General features: G+C 44.3%; 2 protein-coding genes across 7 annotated transcripts in view; one reads left to right on the top strand and one right to left on the bottom strand.

The window, feature by feature from the left end:
• The window catches only part of ENTPD4 (ectonucleoside triphosphate diphosphohydrolase 4), a 45,244-nt gene extending 39,152 nt beyond the window's left edge, over nt 1-6,092 (bottom strand). For 5 of the 6 annotated variants that reach the window (XM_027077395.2, XM_027077390.2, XM_027077393.2 and 2 more), the window contains exon 1: nt 5,961-6,090. The gene's annotated coding sequence lies outside the window, so the exon portion shown is untranslated. Of the gene's footprint in view, nt 1-2,851; nt 2,970-5,960 lie in introns of all 6 variants that reach the window. The other variant, XM_027077391.2, reaches the window with a different exon arrangement.
• LOC106981129 (rabphilin-3A-like) lies at nt 5,308-21,781 on the top strand. The gene is made up of 2 exons (XM_053216422.1): nt 5,308-6,329; nt 21,230-21,781. Exon 1 carries the CDS (start codon nt 5,541-5,543, stop codon nt 6,120-6,122), a length of 582 nt encoding a protein of 193 aa, XP_053072397.1. The 5' UTR covers nt 5,308-5,540; the 3' UTR covers nt 6,123-6,329; nt 21,230-21,781.
• The last annotated feature ends 573 nt before the right edge of the window (nt 21,782-22,354 follow it).

Below are 22,354 nucleotides of genomic sequence, written 5' to 3'. Positions count from 1 at the left end.
ACAGTAGTGAGCTACAGTATTACACTTGTGGTTGACTTTCTCATTACACGGCAGGCCTCTCATTGGCAGGGACAGCCTCTTATTCTTCTGTTTCCCCAGTGACCAGTGCCTGTCACACAAGTGATGAGCAAGCACTGTCTGCTTCATGGCTGGCTGGGATGGGAGATATGAAGATGAATCAGATATGGACCCAGCCCTGAAAGGATTTATAACACAGTAGAGGGGTTACTGCGTGCATGCACGTGCGTGCGCGTGCACACACATACACACACACACACCCACCCACACACACACAAAGGTATTATAGGGTGATAAGTAGTAACAATGCCTACTTGATAAAGGGGGAGAATCACTTTAACTAGTTCAGGTTTCAATATGGCATCCATATTGTACCATGTACCCCAAGTTTGAGACAAACAATATTTGACTTAACAGTTTACACAAAAAAGAAAAACTATATCAATTACTGACATGTTTAAATGAATTCTGATGCGTTTTTATAAAGTAGCTGCCTTTTAGCATTTGAATATGGTAAGATAACTGCATCACAACATTTAAAAGAATTCCAATGGTTCAAAAATTTAAAGTTTATCTCTCTATTTTGAGAGAGAGAGAGAGCAAGTGAGCAGGGGAAGGGCACAGAGAGAAGGAGGGAGAGGATCCCAAGCAGGATCCCTGCTGCCAGTGTGGAGCCCAACATGGGGCTCGAACTCATGAACCATGAGATCATGAACTGAGCAGAAACCAAGAGCTGGACGCTCAACCAACTGAGCCACCCAGGCACTCCATCAAAAATTTAAATGTTAAAAATATGCATTAAAATGTTAAGATGGAAATGTACCCAATCTCAGAATGTGTAAGGCTTTTCTACAATTGACATCAATGTCTTAAACCATAAATGTAAGAAAATACATCATATGAGTTTAAGACTTATGAGTGCTTAAAAAAAAATCCCTTCCCAAATAGACAAAGCTTGGGAAAATTACTTGTGACATACATGAAAAAGGTAAATATCCCTTATATATAAAAGGTTCTTCTAAATAAGAGAAATAACGCATTAGAAAAAGAAGGATAATTGGAAATTAACCAAATAAGAAATACAAATGGCTGATATAATGTAACTTCGTTAGTATTTAGAGAAACATAAATAAAAACAAGACTTCACAATTATCAGATTAGTGGAGACTAAAGTCTGACAATACTTTGCTAACAAAGGAGAACACTGTTGGGGAGAATCTAAATAGGTCTAACCTTCTGGGGGCATATGGGTAACACATATGAAAATTTTAAACAGACTTACCCTCTGCTCTATCACACTTACAGAAATTCAACCTTAGGAAATTATAGGGTAAATTCACTCAAATATGTGTAAAGAAGTTCGTGATAGTATTGGGTGCAACAGTAAAACACTGCTACTAATGTGCATTGCAGTGGGTGGGTTACATTACACGTGGTCCATTTAGGCAGTGGAACATGATGAGACTATTATAAAAGTGATGATGCAGATCTGTATTTATTGACATGGAAAGATCCCCATGATATATTAAGGGAAAAAAACCACATCACACATGCCCAGGAAGACGGGGATAGAACAGAAACCAAAATGTTAACAGTGGTTGGTTATTGCTAAGTAGTGAGATAATAGATCATCTATTTCTAGCCTGTTCTTCCCTAGGCTTGCCTTTATTTCTTAAAGGGCATATATTAATTGTACCATCAGAAAAGACAACGGAACTATTTCTACCAAGCTACCTTCCACTGATCTCTCCAGTTTTCAGCATCAAATCCTCTTCTGTACATTATCAAGAAAGCCTACCTTAAAAACCGTGACATAGGAATTCCAATCTGGACATTTTTTGAAATCGGTAATTATGTAATAGCTGAACTCTTTAAGAACAAAAGAAAATAATATTCTAGTTAATCGCTTAAAGTCAAGGTCCTAGGGGGAAGAAAGAGCTTTAATGATTCAATGATGAGAACTAGGAGGGCATACAAAGGGCACAGAGAAGTAACAAACCTGGCTCCAGATTTCGAGGAGTTTGCACAACTGGTTACAGAGAAAATTCTAATACCCAGAAAATAATCAAGAGAGTAACAGAAGGCAATGTTAAATTATCCTGACTCTTCCTGTAATAGTTCAGAGAAGAGCACACTGGAGGCTAGGGAACCAGAAAAGATACTTGGAGGTGAGAGGTATACTTTCGATGGGAGATGAGAAAAGAGAACACATTTCAAAGCAGAAGGTGCACTGTTTAGAATGATCATAGCACATCTGGGGCGCCTGGATGGCTCAGTTGGTTAAGCATCCAACTTCGGCTCAGGTCATGATCTCACTGCTTGTGAGTTCGAGCCCCGCGCTGGGCTCTGTGCTGACAGCTCAGAGCGTGGAGCCTGCTTCAGATTCGGTCTCCCTCTCTCTCTCTCTCTGTTCCTCCCCCACTTGCACTCTCTGTCTCTCTCTCTCAAAAAATAAACATTAAAAAAAAAGTAGAATGATTACAGCAAACTTAGTAAACGTTATTTAATCTGATGTTTGCCTTGGAACTTTGTGTTGAGATATGTGAGGATTTTGACAAAAAGGATAAACAGATATTTCTGTAACTGACAAAACTGTGCTTAAAGACAGAAGAAAACAGAACAGCTTATAAACTGCTGAAGTAATTACTTTTATTTAGGACAAAAGTATGGCCAAATATTACCCAGCAGTCAGCAATATGGTAATTTGATCTCAAAATGTAAACTCCAATTGTATTTGTAGCTAAGAATCTTGGCACCTGAGTTTAGGAAGGCAAACTCTAATATTACGTAAAACTGCCACGTTTTTGAAAGGCCCAAATTGTGTTAGACCTACCACCAGAGAGATCCATTAACTCATGATTTCAGTTAGTGGGGCCCTCCTTAGTTGAACATTCTTTAGTGGAGTGAAGCTCATGGGGTCATGGTTCAATTTCAGTTTCTCACTGTCAGTCCTAAGGAAAACAGTGAAAACAATATTAATCAATTGCAGAGTGAAATGGCTCCCTGGTGAAAAATGCAGCATGCAACATAACAGACATTAGCAAATTCTCAAATCACAGGCAAACAAAATCACAGGCAAATGAGACTCTGGAAGAGCTAGGCCTGTGAGTAAAAAAAGGTAAGAAGACATGATGGAAAGAATATATGAATATCACAGGATTACAAGAGGACCTTGAACAATCAAAGGGCCCACAAACACTTATGCAGAACTTGTAGGAAACAATGGTCTTGGGAGAGTGAGCAGCCAAAGTGAAGCACTCTGTGCCTCACTCATTTGTGGGGAAAAAGACAGCAAAATAACTTAATTCATTTTTTTTGTTTTAAGAATGCATAGTTGCATTTATGATCTACATTTTATTCAACATCTATTTTTAAAATTTTTTCTTTTTAAAAAATTTTTTCAATGTTTGTTTATTTTTGACAGAGAGGGAGAGAGAGAGAGCGTGAGTAGGGAGGGGCAGAGAGAGGGAGACACAGAATCTGAAGCAGGTCCCAGGCTCTAAGCTGTCAGCACAGAGCCCAATGCTGGGCTCGAATCCACAAAGTGTGAGATCATGACCTGAGCTGAAGTTGGATGCTTAACCAACTGAGCCACCCAGGGACCCCAAACTATTTGTTTTTAATGTTTATTGATTTATTTTGAGAGAGAGAGAGAGAGAGAGAGAGAGAGACAGAGAGAGAAGTCGGGGGGAGGAGGAGGTGCAGAGAGAGAAGGAGAGAGAGAATCCCAGGCACGCTCCTCGATGACAGCAGCTGACCGGGTGGAACTCACACCCAGGAACCATGAGATGGTGACCTGAGCCAAAACCAAGAGTCAGATGCTTAACTGAGCCACCCAGGTGCTCCTGGTCCCTATTTCAAATGACTTTTTTTCTAGTCACACTCTTCCGGCATTACCTCTGCAGTTTCTGAAATCTGCAACTCTGATTTTCCTCAAGTTCCAATTCCACATCCTGAGCTTACTGCCACCCTGCTACTGCAACTCACTCAGTCCAAGGCTGGGGTCACGATCTCTTGGCAGAAACTAATACCACCTTCCAAATTCTCCAGGCCTAAGAGGGGGATCACCGTGACTGGAGCTACCTGGTTCTTAACTCTGAAGCCTACTTATCTGTGGGTCTACCTATTACACCATTTATTGGGGCCTGTCAATTCTTTTTCAAACATCACATTTAGTCCACACATCTAAAATGACCACAGCAGACATTACTACCACAAGACAGATTCTAGGCAGGTCCCCTACCTTCGGCTTTACTATGAACACCGCACTTCAGAAACACCTCTGTGCAAAATGCTACATTCAAAACATGATCAGCTCAAGAAACTTCTGGAGCCTACAGGTCAACACCAACTTGCTTGGGTGGCATCTGAAACCGTAACATCCATCGACTAGGCCCATCTTATTTCATCAACTTGTTCTCTCCTCGGCCCCAGAGAACATCTCTCTGTTCTAGAAAGGTGGGTCTCTTATTGCCCCCACACACTCTTCTCATTCTTGCCTCTGGCCTTTACTAATATCCCTTCTTCTAGTATGTCCTGCTTTCAACACTACACTTCTTTCAAAGCACAAGTCAATATTGTTCTTTGCCAAGATCTAACCTGTTTTACTTTCTCACGTTTTCCCACACTCTGAAATCTTTTTATTCAAGCGTAGGCTGTTTTATTTTTATTTATTTTTTAGTAGGCTTCACACCCAACAGAGGGCTTGAACTCACGACCCCAAGATCAAGAGTCACAAGCTCTACCGAATGAGCTAGCCAGGCACCCAAGTGTAGTTTATTTTAAGTAAACATGTTGAACAAATATGTACAGAATATACATCCTTAGATCCACTTTTATTCTTGTTTCTTCTCTGTAGACTATAGGCACAAAGGTTGAGATCAGGCATTGACATTGGATGTGGAAGAATGTAGGCCATGGATTCAATATGTAACAAACACAAGTGATTCGTCAATGTTAACATAAACACAGAGAGAAATAATTAAACCACTAATACAAATTAGTACTACGTTCTGTAATTCTGCTACTGTGTCAAACTGAAAAAACCTGGTACAAAGACAAAATAACATCAAATACAAGATAACACAAAAAACAGGATTCTTTGAAGGCCTCTCCAAGTTTGGAAAATGTTCATTACACAAAGAAGGGCACAGTAAATGCTGCAATGTAAAATTAAACCAGGGATTTGAGTCTCTAATTTAGAATTCTTCAGTAACTTCTAGTTTATCTTCTAGCACGAAGTTCCCGAACTGTAACGCATCTCTTCTCTTTCCCAATAGTGATCAATGTTCTCTGAGAGCACCGCTGTTCACCTAACTGGGGTCTGGGTTTCCCTGTGAGTTCTGGGACATATTCTAGAGAATGAGAACTGTCCCTTTAAAAGGCGTCCACGCATTACTCAAGTTTGAGAAACACTGCTCTCACTGTCACTTTACTGCCCGATTAGTTCCATTTTTCCAAGGAGCAATCTAAAGCATAAAAGTAAAAACAGAGCAAGGCAAAACCGAGGCTGAAAAGTACCAATGTTAGGAAAGGCGACAAGCAAGAACCAGTCGTACAGCATCCCCTCTCCCTGGCCAGGTCCCCCGCCAGTGGCGGCCAGATCCGCCCACACTACGTGTGCGAGAGGGAAAATCCAGCGTGGTCACCGGAGCCGGCGCGACAGCACGGCTGCCAGCTTTCTCTTGCCAGGGGCTGGGGGAGAGCACCTGCCGCCCGGGGTCACGGGGGCTGACGGCCGGGGCGCCCGGATGTGGCCGCGCGGCCAAGGCGGCGGGGGCGGCGCGGACGTGAAGACCGCCAGCAGGTGCGGGGAGGGCTCCCGGGGCACAAGGGCTCGTCCGCGGCCCTCGCCGCTCCGCCGCGTCCCACGCTCCAACTGTCCCAGCCCCGCCGGCCGCTTCCTCGCCCTCCCCTCGTCCGCGCCGGGAAGGCCGCCTCACCTGCTCGCAGCGCCCGACTTGGCGGCCGGGGCCCCTGGCAGCGGGAAGCTGCAAGCGGAACGCATCACGGCCACCGCAGCGCGGCGGCAGCGGCAGCCACACGGACCCGGCTTCCTGGAGGATCCGTTCCTTTCCGGGAGCCGCACCGCCACCCGGCTCTAGCCCGTGCGCGTCACCGCCCGCTCCCGGGGCGCGCACGCCGTGGGGGCGGAGGGGAGAGAAGCGCGGCGCGGGGGGTGGGGCTGCGCCAGGGGCGGGGCCTGTGCCCCGATGATTGGCGTGGAGTGCAGAGCTCTTCCCAGGGTAATGACCGGCGGGCCACTCGCCTCTGAGAGTGCCTAAGGTGACAGCGGTGTCACAGAAGTAGAGGTAAGTCTGGCTTGGCTACCGCCTGTGGGTCGTAGCCAGTCTGGTAGTCAGCAAGCTGCAATGTGTTTGTGATAACCAGGTGATCTTTCCTTGGTGCCCCAAGGATTATGGAAAATAACACTTGAAAATCTGACAAAGTCTAGGCATTTTCGCCCAACTCTTGATATGTTTACAATTCTTTCAGTAGCTATGCCTGTTTTTATTTTTAAGTTTTTATATAAACTCCAGTTGGTTAATATACAGTGTAATATTAGTTTCTGGTGTACCATTTAGTGCTACAACTATTAAAGTCCCAGGAGAGAAGACAGGACCTAACCTCTTTGACATAAGCCATAGCAACTTCTTACTAGATATGTCTCCTGTGGCAAGGGAAATAAAAGCAAAAGTAAACTTTTGGCGCTTTATCAAAATAAAAATTTCTGCACAGCTAAGGACATAATAAACAAAAGCAAAAGGCAACCTATGGAATGGGAGAAGATATTTGAAAATGCATATCTGATAAAGGGTTAGTATCCAAAATCTATCAAGAACTTATAAAATTTGATACCCCCCAAATGAATAATCCAATTAAAATGGGCATAAGACATGAATAGACATTTTTCTTTTCTTTTTTTAAATTTTTAATGTTTATTTTTGAGAGAGAGAGAGAGACAAACAGAGAGAATGAGGAGGGGAGGGGCAGAGAGAGAGAGAGAGGGAAACACAGACTCAGAAGCAGGTTCCAGGCTCTGAGCTGTCAGCACAGAGCCCGATGCGGGGTTTGAACTCCCATACCGTGACCTGAGCCGAAGTTGGACGCTTAACCGACTAAGTCACCCAGGTGCCCCAGACATTTTTCTAAAGAAGACATCCAGATGGCCAACAGACACATGAAAAGATGCTCAACATCACTCACCATCAGGGGAATACAAATCAAAACCACCGTGAGAGACCACCTCACCCCTGTCAGAATGGCTAAAATCAACAACACAAGAAACAACAGGTGTTGGTGAGGATATGGAGGAAAAGGAACCCTTGTGCACTGTTGGTGGGAATGTAAACTGTGCAGCCACTCTGGAAAACAGTGTGGATGTTCCTCAAAAAGTTAAAAATAGAACCACCCTGATCTGACAATTGCACTACTAGGTATTTGCCCAAAGAATACAAAATTCTAATTCAAAGGGATACATGCACCCCAGTGTTTTTAACACTGCTATAGCAGCATTATCGACACTAGCCAAACTCTGGAAACAGCCCAAGTGTCTGTTGACTGATAAATGGATAAGGAGGATGTGGTATATATACAATGGAATATTACTCGGCCACAAAAGAAGAATGAAATCTTGCCACTTGCAACAGAGTGGATGGAGCTAGAAAGTATGATGCTAAGTGAAATAAGTAGCTATCCCTGTTTTACAGATGGGGAAGCTAAGGCTCAAACTCATCCAGTGATTCTCTCAAGGTCCAGGATTTCATCCTTGCCAAAAGTTAGGTGGTAGAGCCTGTTCTCGGGAGACGGACCTCACCCATACACAATGGTTCTGAGAAGAAATAGTAGGTGAACACCAGTTCCTGAGATTGACCCATGGCCTTGCACTTAGCTCAAGGCCACTCTCTCTAGCTTGACAAAAAACTGCCTTGAAGTCACAGACCTGGAAGAGTCATTGAGAATCACAGCTTCTGTTCCCCTTTTCCTCTTTTTTTTTTTAAACAGGTGAATACACTGCTATCCAAGGATAGGAAGTGACAAGCCAGCCTAGACACTTTAAAATGTTTTTTTAAAGTGAGAGCCCTGGAAAAATCTACACTATTCCCCTTTCAAGTAAAACAAACTTGGAAAGAACTAGTAGTTACATATTTCGAGCAGAATCCTTCTTGGTCTAGCACCAGCCTGGATCATCTCTTTGGAGTAATGTTTCATCCCTGGATTCTGATACTGTTCATGAAAGAAAGCTAGCAGTGACCAGGGAGCCTTGTGCTTTAGAAGTAAATGCTGTCTTTTTTACTACTTCTCCACATTAGAATCATAAAGCCATAGAATGTTCCAGCCCAAGAGACTGTAGACACTCTTTCCAACTACCTCCTTCTGCTGCTGAGGAACCTGGACCCAGAGAGGTTGAGTGACTCACCCAAGATCTGGACACAAAGGGGGAAGCTGTACCGATGGTTCTGATCCCTACTTCAGTGCCCTTTTATGGCAATCTACTTTTTTATGGCAATCTGTTTCTATTTTAAAAATGGCCAGCTTGGCTAGCTTACACATTAAAAACTTCTGTAACATGTACTTAAGGTTGCTTTTAGAAGCTTAAGTACTTGGCCACTGACATGCTGTGATTTTATGGCCATTCTCCCTCAAAACTATGTGCCTTTCAAAGCCCTCACCATCAGAGATATTGGTTTGGATTATGGTAGTCTCCCTTATAGCCCCCACTAAAATGCCAGACTAGTATTACTACACCATTAGCATTTCTTGATAATTTATATGTGATAATTATCTGATAAAAGCTAGGAAAGACAAGTATAAAGAAGGTATGAAAACATGGAACATGGTGTATTCATTTCCTAGAACTGCCCTAACAAATTACCCCAAACTGGGTGCTTCAAATGACAGAAATTTATGGGGTGCCCGGGTGGCTCAGTCAGTTAAGCGTCCAGCTCTTGACTTCAGCTCAGGTCATGTTCTCACACTTTGTGGGTTTGAGCCCTATGTCGGGCTCTGAACAGGAGGTGTGGGGCCTGCTTGGGATTCTCTTTCTCTCCCTCTCTCTCTGCCCCTCCTCTGGCCGTGTGTGGGCACGTGTGCTCTCTCGTGCACTCTCTCTCAAATAAATAAACTTTAAAAAAATGACAGAAATTTATTTTCTCACAGTTCTAGAGGCTAAAGTTCTGAAATCAAGGTGTTGGGAGAGCCATGCTGTCTCCAAAGACTCTAGGGGAGGATCTTTCCTTGCCTCTTTTTAGCTTCTGGTACTTGCCGGCAATCTTTGGCATTTCTCAATTAGTAGATGCATCACTCAGATTTCTGTCTCTGTCATCACATGGTGTTCTCCCATGTGTCTGTGTCCAAATATCCCTCTGCTTTAAAGGACACCAGTCATAATGGATTTAGGGCCCAACGTAACCCAATATGATGTCTTCTTTTTTTTTTTTTTTTTTTTCAACGTTTATTTATTTTTGGGACAGAGAGAGACAGAGAATGAACGGGGGAGGGGCAGAGAGAGAGGGAGACACAGAATCGGAAACAGGCTCCAGGCTCTGAGCCATCAGCCCAGAGCCCGACACGGGGCTCGAACTCACGGACCGCGAGATCATGACCTGGCTGAAGTCGGACGCTTAACCGACTACGCCACCCAGGCGCCCTGATGTCTTCTTAACGTAATTATATCTGTAGAGACTCTATTTCCGAAGAAGGTCACATTCACAGATTCTGGGTGGACGTGAACTTTTGGGGGACACTGTTTAGCCAGTACATGAGAGGACCATCCCAGTCTAGGTTGTCAAGGAAGGCCTCTTCAAGGAAGTGGCGTCTGAGGTCACACCTGCAAGATGAATTGGTATTAACGAGAAGAAGGGTGAAATCTCGGTCTACATGAAGAGGTCGTACAGTGGAACCAGCAAAGAGGCTCTGAAGGAGGAAGGAACACGACTGTCGGAGTGATCCATCAATTTATTCTCACTTATTAACAAAAGAAACAAAAAACTGAGCTAATTGGAGATAACACCGAGTACTTTATTCTAGGCACGGTTCTAGTTCATTAGAAAACACTTGAAATAGAATGATACTGAAACTACATCAAAATTCATGGAATGCAGCTGAAGTAGCACCCTCTGAGAAATTTATTCCTTGAAATGCTTGTTTTAGTAATGAAAAAACATTTGACATCCATTATCTAAGGCTCCATCTTAAGAAGTTAGGGTAAGAAGGGGCACCTGGGTGGTTCAGTTGGTCGAGGGTCTGACTTCGGCTCAGATCATGATATCACAGCGTGTGATTTTGAGCCCTGCATTGAGCTCACTGTTGTCAGCGCAGAGCCAGCTTCTGATCTGTCCCCCCTCTCTGTGCCCCTTCCCCACTTGTGCTCTCTGTCTCTCAAAAATAAATCTTAAAAAAGAAAAGGAGTTAGGGCAAGAAAAGCAAATTTTATCAACCTTTTAAGAAAGGAATTATACCAGGGTGCCTCGGTGGCTCAGTCAGTTGAGTGTCTGACTCTTGATCTCAGCTCACGTCTTGATCTCAGGGTCGTGAATTCAGGTCCCACATTGGGCTTTGCACTGGGCCTGAAGTCTACTTAAAAGAAAAAAGAAAGAAAGAAAAAGCAATTATACCCATCTTACATAAAGTCAGAGAAATAGAGGAGGAGGGTCAAAATGATCTTGATGCCAAGAAATAAAAAGGAAAGAAAGTTACACATCAATATCCTTTATGAACACCGATGCAAACACTCTAACAGAACATTGGCAAATTAAATCCAGTAATATCTGGAAAGAGTCAGTTTAACCAAGTGGAATTTCTTCAAGAAATGCAAGGTTGGTTCAACATTTTAAAATCAATCGATGCAATCCACTACATAAACAGTGTAAAGGAGACAGTGCATATGATTCACATGATCTTAATCAATGTAGAAAAAATATTTAACAACATTGAACACTCATTCATGATTTAAAACAAAAAGCTCTCATCATCTGTAAAGGGAACGATCTTTCCTCAGTTTGATAGGGTATCTATAAAAGGACTATAGCTAACATGGCCATGAAAACAAAGTATCTCATTACCTGCTTGGTATTTTAAAAGTATTAAGTGAAAGTTTGAAAAAGAGCGTGACTCTTCTGGACTGCAGAAGCCATCTTGCAACCACGAGGCAACAGTAATGCGGGTGAGAAGGCCATACTAAATATGATGAAACAGATAGGAAGAGTTGCTTGGGATTGTCATGGCATCCTGAAACCACTGAACTAACACCAGCCACAGGATCTACCTCCTGATTTCCTGTAAGGAGAGGAATCTAAAGCCCCTATTTGTTTAAATTCGTTCGGGCTGGATACCCCATTACCTGCTGTTAGGTCTTTAAAAAGATTTGTGGACTGGTTGATTGAAAACTAGGAGGGCCCTCAAGAGGTCCTATCTCCCAGCTGCCTTACTTTGTCAGTTTAAAGTCTATTTACATTTTACAGATGATACAGCTAGGCTCCCAGAGGCAAAGCGGCTCCCGCAAGCTCCTAAGACTGGGAGACAAGAGACTTGAATGTGAAGAATACCAAACTGGGAGGTAGGCACTTGAGCCCTAGTCCCTGCCATGCTGCCAATTGACTGTGTAAGCTCAGAAAAGTTAGTTTACCTCATTGGTCCTCACCATCTGTACGTTTTTTTTAAAAAGGTAGATGGGAGGTGTCTAAGGTCCTTTTCAGGTCCCAAATCCATAATTTCTAAGAGGCAAAAGAGAAGACTAGAAACAAGGTCCTCCTCCTCTTCCTCCTCCTTATGGAATCAAACATAAAAGAGCCCTTTCCTTTTCTCATTGAACTCTGGATTGCTTTCCAATTGTGCTTATGGGAACCCTGATGAATGGCTCAGTATTTAACCATCAGTCTTTAAAACCCAAACAGGATTTCTCTTAAATTATCTTCTTGAAAAAAATCCTCTCACATGGCAATTGCTTGACATCCTGCTGGCTTTGCTCTCTAGATGTGTTAACCAAACTGGCTAACTGTCCCTCCCAGCACTGTGGATGTTCAGAGCAGGTACCTGTGAGGTGCTGTGGATGTCACAGAAACACAGGAATCAAGTGGCCCTTGGACATGGTGGGTCCTATTGTTCTCCCCTGGTGCTGTTTGCCTCCCTAAGTCGTTCATGCACAGACTGGTTGTTGAGCAACTTGGCTAATAATCCTATATACTTGTACAGAATTTGTCTTCAAGGAGATCATAACGCTTGACAGACATGACCTCATTTATAAGCCCAGCATTCCTAAGGCAGGGAATGGGCCAAGAGAATTCTTATTTTATGGTATTTTTTTATGGAGAGGAAGCGCTGGAGATCCAGAAAGAGCCAGTGACTTGTTTAAAGCAGTATCAGAATTCAGAGTTTGCTTCGACTTTTTCTCATCACAGCAGCATGATCAACTGTACCCGAAAGGGATCATGTGGGATATGGGTCATCACACAGACATACACACACGCATGCACACACACAGGCACACACACACATAGGGAGTGGACATGGTTGCTGCTCAGGACCCATTCTTCTGTTTTTGGTAACAGTATCTCAGATTTCTAAAAGAATATACCTGTCTCACACTCAGTCCATTGAGGTCAGAACATGACCCTGGCCTAGTTCGGCAGAGTAATTTCGTTCCCTGACCACTGTGATTGGCACATGAATCATTCTATTCTGATCAATATAAGCCACATTCTTCAATATCAACTTCATCTGCAGAAAGGATGATATTCTGGTTTCCACACAGATTTTGTTCCATTTCGCAAACCTTTCAGCCTTGGGCAGGGAGCAGTAGGTTATTTATCAGGCCCCTTGAATCTTGCCACTTCTGTGTTCCTCCCTCACTTGAGCTAACATACCATTATCCCAAGCATCCTTCATTCAGTCTTTATCACCTCAAGGTTAGAGTTGAAATTCATAGCGGATCAGCTCTGGAAATCAACAGGTGATTAGATGTTATTGGTAGGTTGGCCTCACGCCCCAAGGTCACGACTGAGGCCCCTCCAGGGTTTTAAGCCCCAAGTCCTAACACTTCACATATCCCCGGGTTCTCACATGCTTAACTGCTTGCTTGTTCCCAGTGCATTCTTTATTTTCATGCCTCTGTGTCTTTACACACATTTCCTATGACCGGAATGATTTCCTCTTTCTTGACCGCCTAGGAAAAAAAAAAATCTATTCATCCTTTAGCTTGCCCCTCTGAAGCTGTGTTATTGTCAAGTTGTTCCTGACCTCCAGGCAAGAAAGTCTCTCTCCTTTATCCATCAGCACCATCACTCGCTATAACAGCTGTTGGTCCTTGCTACTAGCTTATTCCTCTGAGTATCCTTAGACTGGAGCGTGTATGAGTCCAATTCAGCAAGTACATTTTGGGTGGTCGGGCTGTGCCCCTCCCATGCCCTGCAGAACTAAGGCTCTGGCTACCTTGCCTTCCACACCAGAAATAGATTTCACCCGTCTTCTGCTGCAATGATTCCACTTTGCCTGGTCTCCAAATTCATCCCCATTTCAAATGCATATGCTGTATTTCTTAGAGTAGCTGTAATGTCAGGTAATGTTGACTTGAACGGAATTGGATATTTCATCTTGTTCAAGTCAGGCTAATAGTTCCATCTGTCAGAATCTTTGGAATTCATATTTTATTAACCAACTTTCTCATTACCCTTCTTAGCTTGAATCATATCTATTTGCATACATGTCTTAGTTCCCATAACTTCTCCTGCTAGACTGTAATCCCTTTGGAGTTGGGTATCGTGTCTTCTAATTCATACCTGCCAGAGTGTTTAGGACAGTGCTAGATACGTAGGAGGTGCTCCAAACATGTTTGCTAAGTGACTAGTGAATGAATGAGGGAAGGAATGATATTACTTTCCTTACAGACAGAGCTCGGCGAGATAAGTCACTTCTCCGCTCGCCACCCTTCAAAGTCACTGAAGTGAGGGGACAGAAAAGGGAGAGAAAGCAGTGGGTGATCCAGAGATAAGCTTTATCTTTCTACACTATATTCTGAATGTACCTGCCTTGTGGTGCCTAACAGGAAATTCTTTAGAGTTTTTGTAGTTGGATGGAGAATTTTCCACTTCAGCGATAAAGGTCGAACTCTATTTTTACATCATCTCATCGTTTCAGTGGGAAGTGGGGACGAAGAGTCAGTTGTGTATTCTCAGTACAGCATCTTTCTCTGTGATGCCTTCTCTGCCTTCTGTGTGAAATCGCAAGCTGTTGCCCTTCGACAGCACACTCTATGCCCATCCATGCTTTTCTCTTTCTCTGTAGCTCATATCACTGTCTGAAATACCATATATTTTCTTCTTTTGTTAGTTTCCTGTTTGTCTCCCCATATCAGTCAGGCAGCAGAAATCATATGTTTTTTTTTCATGTTTATTTATGTTGTGTGAGAGAGAGAGAGAGAGACAGAGCACGTGCATGCACACACATGAGTAGGGGAGGGGCAGAAGGAGAGAAAGAGACTCTCAAGCAGGCTCCTCGCTGTCAACATAGGGCCTGATAGGGGGCTTGATCCCACAAACTGTGAGATCACGACCTGAGCTGAAATCTAGAGTCAGACGATTCACCAGCTGAGCCACCCAGGCATACCAGAAACCACATGTGTTACTTCAACAGGAACACTTCAGTATAAAGAATTGTTACCTAGTAGGACATGCTTAACTACTAAAAGAAGTTTAAAAAAAGAGAGAGAGAGATTTCCATAAAATGGTCCAGAAGAAGAAAATTCAGCCAAAAGCATCTACTACCTCTAGGCTTGGTGGGAGGAGAGGACAGGAAGGAACTGAGGACTCGGGGAATGTCTCCCCCCCCCCCCCCACACACACCCTACTGTCCCCATCCTAAGGCTGAGGTTTGGAATTCTCCCAGGAGTGTGGCTACCTAGGACTGGCTGCGTAATATGCAGACTTAATGCAAACTGAAAATGCCGGGCTCTTTGTTCACTCTGTGAACAAACTCTATTCACTCTGGATATATAATCTTACGCATCTCGGAATATATGCACGTACTCCTACTGCCAGTCCTACAAATGTTTGTGTCCATTCTAGAAGGGAGGAAACAGAAGGAATAGCCTCCTGGAAAAAGTGGCATGAGATAGGGTTGAGGAGACAAAGGGAACAATTACCGTGGAGAGGAAAGACTTCTTTTTAAAAATTACCGCCGGTAAAATACACACGACATAAAATTGGCCATCTTAACCCCTTTTCAGTAGGGTTAAATATCTTTGCATTGTTGTGTAACCGATCTCCAGGACATTTTTGTCTTGCAAAACTGAAACTCTATACCCCTTCAAAAACAACCCCCTAGTCCCACCTCCCCTCAGCCCTGGAAACCACCATTCTACGTTCTGTTTCTGTGAATTTAACTACACTAGATGCCTCATAGAAGTGGAATCGTACCGTATTTTTCTTTTGTGATTGGTTTATTTCACTTAGCGTAATGTCCTCCAAGTTCAGCCTTGTTGTGGCATGTGTCAGAATTTCCTTCGTTGCTTAAGGCTGAATAACATCCCTTGTGGCTATATACACAGTTAGTTTCTCCGTTCATCCACTGACAGGACACTTGAGTTGCTTCCACATTTTAGCTATTGTGAATAATGCTTCAGTGAACATGAGGGTACAGATATCTCTTTGAGACTGCTTTCATTCCTTTTGTATGTAGTCTCAGAAGCCGGATTGCCAGATCATATGGTAATTCTCTCTTTCATTTTTTGAGGAACCTCCGTACTGTTTTCCATAAGGGCTGCACCAATTTGCATTCCCACCAACAGCACACAAGCGTCCCGGTTTCTCCGCATCCTCACCAACACTTGTTATTTGCTGTTTGTTTCTTTTCCTTTGAGGGTAGCCATCTTGATGAGTATGAGGTGGTATCTCCCTGTGGTTTTAAAGGCTCCTTTTGAAACAGAGGGGAGGAGGGGAAGGTGAGCGAGAGGCAGAGCTATTTTGAAGTGATTAAGAAAGACACTCCTAGCCAATCTCCATTTTGTCAGCTGCCTTGATGGCAGAGTCATAAGCCCAGAGAGGAAGGTATGGAGCCGGGAGGGGCTGGAGGGGACTGGCAGAGGTTCAAACAGGAGCCAGCAGGGAGGTAACAAGTGAATCAATCAGGGGTGATTACAAAAACAACTGAGCAGTGGTGAGGCTCCATCTGAGGTCAGGAGGCTTGAATACCTGATGAACCTGATCCTGGTGTCTCCAGCAGCCAAGGAGTCAGGAAGGAGCAAAAAAGACTCGTGGGGTTATCTCGATTGGTGACTGGAAATCTTTTCCTGTTTGTGACGTCGCCCTGCCTGCCACGAGCAGCTGGGGTGGAAATGATTATCGGTGTTGGGAGAATCGAGAGGGTGTTGCAAGTGCCCATGGGAACCACTCCTTCTCATCTTGTGATTAGGGATCTAGGAAAAAAATACCTGGGTGAAGTGCCTTCCAAGGAAAACCAGGGTTCCTTATATAGGGCACTGGGAAATCTTTGTTTAAGGAGATCAGCAATACAGGAAAGTGCGGCAGGATGCAGGCTCCCCAGAACAGGAGTTCTCAAAGGATGACAGCAGAAGTGAGGGCATCCGGCTCATCTGGAATCCTGGTATTCACTGCCCCAACCCATACCCACTGCATCAGAAACTCTGGGGATGAGGCCCATGAATGGCTATTTTATAACAAGCCCTCTCCAGGTGACTTGGATGCAGGCTCAAGTTTGCATGCTGTACCCCAAGGAACAGTATAAAGGGCCAGCAGACGACTAACATGAAGCAGAGAAGGGCTAGAACAGAAGTGTATTTGAAATGAGATCCTGACAGAAGGAAACAGGGGTCGGGATGTCAACTGGACAGCAATTGGGGCCCAGAGAGACACAAAACACAGGAGGTTGGGCAACTGGTCGGAGGTAGGACAGTGGGGAGGGCAGGGAAGCCTGTCTTATTTACTAGATTTGGAAGAAGGGGTCGAATTAAACAGACAGAGAGTTCCAGTTACGGTGGTGAGGCATGGGTGCGTCTCCTCAAGACTGGTCCAAGCCCCAGAACATCGATTAGTTATGCGACCTTGGGCAAGTTATTTGTTTAAACTCCTATTTTCTCAAAGGTAACATGGAGATCATATTACCACCTATTTGGGTTGCTATGAGGAGTTAATGAAATAATCCAAGGGAAGCACTAAGCACAGTGCCTGGCTGTAGGATGAGTTGATAAAACTCTGCTGTGAATTTTATTTAAAAGCAACTTGCGGCTTGACAGGGGAAGGTAAGTCAGAAGATGAGGTCTCTATAAATACCTTTCCTAACCACACCCTACCTTACACATCCATGTTGTGCAATTAATGTTCGTTGCTGACAAGTCTCTTTCCCTTTTGTCGTGAGCTCTGTAGTCGTTCAGTCACCTAAATGCTCTTCGTATCTGTACCGTCATAATAGTGACTTCGGATTATAAGCTAATGGTCAGGGCTGTGCCTACTTAGGGTCCATCTCACTTGCCCTAGAGCCTGGCAGAGCTCCCACAGCCACAGCCTTAGAAAGCACTTTATTTATTTATTTTTATTTATGTATTTTGAGGGGGAGGTGGAGAGAGAGAATGGGAGTGGAGGGAGGGGCAGAGAGAGAGAGAAAGAGAGAGAGAATTGCAAGTAGGTTCCAAGCTGTCAGCAAAGAGCCTGCTGTGGGGCTTGATCTCACGAAGCGTGAGATCATGGCCTGAGCCAAAATCAGGAGTCGGACACTTCACTGACTGAGCCACCCAGGCATCCCTAGAAGGCGGTTCGAAAATGAACGGAGCACCTGGGTGGCTCCGTTGGTTAGGCGTCTGACTTGGACCCAGGTCATGATCTTGTAGTTGGTGTGTTTGAGCCCCGCGTGGGGCTCCATGCTGATAATTCAGAGCCTGGATCCTGCTTCAGATTCTGTGTCTCCTCCTCTCTCTCTGCCCCTCTCCCGCTCACAACCTGTCTCTCTCTCAAAAACAAATAAACATTAAAAAAAATTTTTTTTAAAGAAATGAAAAAGCCCTGGCCTTCCTTGTTCACCCTGGGAAACTGAGGTAGGCCCAGTGCATGTGGCTTGCCAGATACAGACATTGGTAATGCAGTATCTGCTTTTACAGTTAACCTCTCGGCTGCCGGGGGGACAGGTAGAGACAGGTGCTGCTGTCCCGCAGGGCCTCCTGGTGCGGCGTAAGTTTCCCAGGTACACAGAGCAGACAGGCTCAAATGTAGCCTCCCAGAGCTGACCCCATTGGGAAGCACCTGTGTGTTCATCATGGACACATCACCTGTGTGTGAATCATCTGGATTCCTGCTCCCCCTGGTAGGAAGGAGCCTGGCCTCCTGTCCTGCCAGCTTGCTGTTTCTTGTATTTTTTAAAGGGTTGTATTCAGACCCCACTTCCTCAGCAAGGTGCTCTGCATTGGGACTTAGGTCCAGTGGTTTATGTTCCTTCCTGTCCTATCCTTTAATCGAATGATTATGACGGAAAGATCATTTGAGAATTTAAGTAGAATATTTACCATGCCCTAACATAACACCTGGCTTCATTTTCTGGCACATCTTCTTCCCCGTGTATCGATCATTTTACACATTTGCAATCATGGCATATCTGAGTCGATAAGGGCCACGAGTATTATCTCCTTTGGCCCCACTTAATTGTTCGGCTCTTGGTAGAATCCCTGATACATAGCATGTGGTCAATAAGGGATTATTGAACGACTACTATTTTATATTATGCTGCTTCCATTTAAGGTCATAAGAACATTCCCCTGTTTCTATAGCATGACTAATTGCAAGCTTTCATGGTTCCCCAATAGCACCGAACAGCAATTTATTAAAGGTTTCCTTACGTTGGAATTCTGACTGTTTGCTTTGTTGTTGTTGCTTTTACTGTTATAGATAATCTTGTCATAAAATTTTTATGCACATTTTATTTAGCTTTTTTGGAATCTGTTTCAAATACAAAAAATTCCCAAGAATGGAATTACTGTGTAAAGGAGGTTTGGACAGCTTTATGATTCAATAAAGATTTCTTAAGGAGCCAATAGTTCCTGGTGGGGACAGTCCTTTTATGCCTGCGCTCTGCTACGTATTCACATGTCTATTTCTCGAGGGTGTCCAAGTCAATGATGAGGGCCATAGACACCATCCCCAAGAGCCCCCTAATTCAGAACTCTTTGAAGAGTCTGAAAACATTTATTCGAAGCTTACTACATGGGGCTAAGCAGAGCTTTTGGTTTCTGAATAACAAAATAGATTATTAACAGAAATGATGCCTTTCCCTCAGGTCCTAAAATAAAATCCAAAAACCATGGCCCCCATCAGAGCAAAGTCTCTGAGACTAGCATAGCTTCAGGCAGTTCTGCCTTTGATGCTGAATGAGACTCTGAGATCTCAAATCCCAAGGAGACCTGTGTTAGCTTGTATGGCTCCTCTAACAAGTTGCCACAGCCTAGGGCTAACGACGATGCAAATTATCTGACAGGTCTGCAGAAGTCTGACACGCTCTTGCTGGGCTAAAAGCAAGACATCCACAGGGCTGCATTCCTTTCCAGAGACTCCAGGAAGGATCCGTGTCCTTGTCTGTTCCAGGTTCTAGAGGCTGCCCACAATCTCTGGTTCATACGTGGCCCTCTTTCTCTGTGTTCAAAGCCTGCAATATCAAATCTTTCAGACTCATCTGCAGTTCTCTCTCTCTCTCTCTCTCTCTCTCTCTCTCTCTCCCTGACCATATCCTGGAAAGGTTCTCTGCTTTTAAAGGGCTAATGTGATTAGATTGGGTCCACCTAGATAATCCAAGATAATCTCCCCATCTCAAGGTCCTTAACCTTAATCACATATGCAAAGTCTCTTTGGCCATGCGAAGTAATGTATTCATAGGCCCTGGGGATGAAGATGTGAACATTTTTGGAGGGAGGGACTATTTTGCCTACCAGAAGACCTAAAATGGAAATATGTTTTTTAATTAAAATATATGCATTCACAGGAACATATAATATGATTCATTTATATAATGAATGACTAAATTGGGTGAATCAGGTACAAAAGTCAGTATGAGAGTAGAGAACGCTACATCACCCAGTTGTATTCAGAGAAAATCCTCCAGGATGTCATGTAGATTCTTCAGCACCTCTTATACCAAGGCCAAGCCCACATGTCTGGACCATTGAAACTGCCAGTCTTCCCTCCTGTCCGGGCTCAGGCTTTGCACAACTGTCTGCCTTGTGGAAGGTGGGGCCAGAGCTGAAATGTGGCATATCAGGCAAAGTGAGGGGACAGGAGGGCAGGAGGGAGGCCCTGAAGGTAGCCTGGTACCTCAATAGAGAGCTGCTGTTTGCTAGGTTCTGTTTATGGGCGTTCCTTTTGCAAGAGCAGCATTTTCTTCCTTGGTGGTCTTTGTCCCTTGGCCTTCTCGTGCTGCTGGTTTTTTTTCCCACCTGGATCTTGTGTTTAGGCTCTCTTGGAGAGGCTCTCTGATGAATGACCCTGGGGGTGTGTGTGTGTGTGTGTGTGTGTGTGTGTGTACATGCGCGCACGCACACATGTGTGTTTGGAGCTGCAAGAGTAGATTAACTGAGTCCTGTTATTTTTTACTTGTGACTAACTTGACTGTAAGTACAAAGGAGAGTATAGAAGGGCATTCGTATTTCTTTCTGGGAAGCCTGGAAGGTGAAGGAATGGGTTGACAGAGGCCACTGAGTTCAGAGATATGGATCTGATGACAACATGGGCATTGATTTCTTTATAAGATTGATTTCTTTGGGGATGCTACGACGGGCTTTGAGCCTGGGATTCAGGACTCACCCGTTACAGCGGACTGAGTCTTAGGTCCTTGCCTATCCTGAAAGCATGTTGGAAGCAGAACTTTTCTCCAGCCTTGCAACGAGGCTTTGGACTCACCACTAGATGGCACCTGTGCCGTGGCTCTCTCCCGCAGCGCGGCAAGGCGGCCAGAAACTTGTCCCGGGCTGTGGGACTGACCCCCTCACAGGGCTGGACGGGGTTGCTCCTCGGCCACTCCTGTACCTGGTTTTGCTGGCTTCCATTTGGGTATCCACCAGGACTAAACTAGGACCAAACAAGGCGGTTTTTGCTTCATTCTCTGCATCTGATCATAGGCTTAAAAAAAAAATGATCCTTTTGTTCCTGGGGCTCCTGAAAGAAAATGTGAAAAACCTATGAAAACAGATTTGTTTTGTGATTGTATTTTGCTTATTTGTTCATAGGCAACATGGGGCCGGACAGACTTGGGTTTGAGCTTTGGCTCTCATTTTCTGGACAGTCCTTTCTGTGCCTCAGTTTTCTTCTAAAAACGAATCATCCTTGCCTGATGGCATTGTCAAAGAGGAAGACATAAAAATGATGCAACATGTCCAGCCAGCGCCTGGCGCTTGGGAGGTGATCTTCTGTCTCACTTCTTCCCCAGACGGAGCAGGAGCTCTGACCCACTCACCTGTGTACCCTCTCAGCTACCATGGTGCCTGGCATGCGGGTAGTCCTCTGCATGGATTTTGAGCAAATGAACAAACTAGCTCACGAATAGAGCTTACTCAACTTAATTTTTTTTTTAATTTTTGATGTTTATTTATTTTTGAGAGAGATGGAGACAGAGCATGAGCGGGGAAGGGGCAGAGAGAGAGAGGGAGCTCAGAGCCTGGAGCCTGCTTCAGATTCTATGTGTGTGTCTCTCTCTGCCTGTGCCCCACTCACACTCTGTCCCTCTCTCTCTCAAAAATAAATAAACATTGAAAATTTTTCTAAAAAGTGCTCTGATTTTTTTTTAAATGTTTATTTATTTATTTGGCGAGACAGCAAGCATGGGGGAGGGCAGAGAGAGAGAGACAGAGACAGAGAATCCCAAGCAGGTGCTGCGCTGTCAGCGACATGGGGCTCGAACTCACAAACCATGAGATCATGGCCTGAGTTGAAATCAAGAGCCAGATACCTAACCAACTGAGCCACCCAGGCACCCCAAAAGTGTTCTGGTTTGATCTCATACCAACAACAGGAGCCTTTATATAATATCGCTGACTAGAGGCATTCAAATCACTGCTTAAACACATTTAGGGACAAGGAATTCACCACCTCAAAAGAAGGTCCCCTTCTTTTTAGACAGTTCTAATTGTAATTATTAGATCGAGACTGTTGCCTCACTTCTACACATTGGTTCTGATTCTACTCTGGAGCCACTTAAGTTTCCTCCCACTTTCACAGGTCGGTTCTTCAAATTGACAAGAGCTGCTGTCAATCACCTCTTTCTCAACTTTTTCTCCCCCAACCTCTCCGCTACCTTCAGACATTTTCGAAGGACTCCTCGCCTCTCCTAGACCACAAACTATCTGGAGCTGAGC

Source organism: Acinonyx jubatus, chromosome B1 (genome assembly GCF_027475565.1).
Source record: "Acinonyx jubatus isolate Ajub_Pintada_27869175 chromosome B1, VMU_Ajub_asm_v1.0, whole genome shotgun sequence".
In the NCBI taxonomy this organism is placed as follows: Eukaryota; Metazoa; Chordata; class Mammalia; order Carnivora; family Felidae; genus Acinonyx; species Acinonyx jubatus.
The sequence above is the reverse complement of the archived record's forward strand: the minus strand, read 5'-3'. Positions and strand labels throughout refer to the sequence as shown.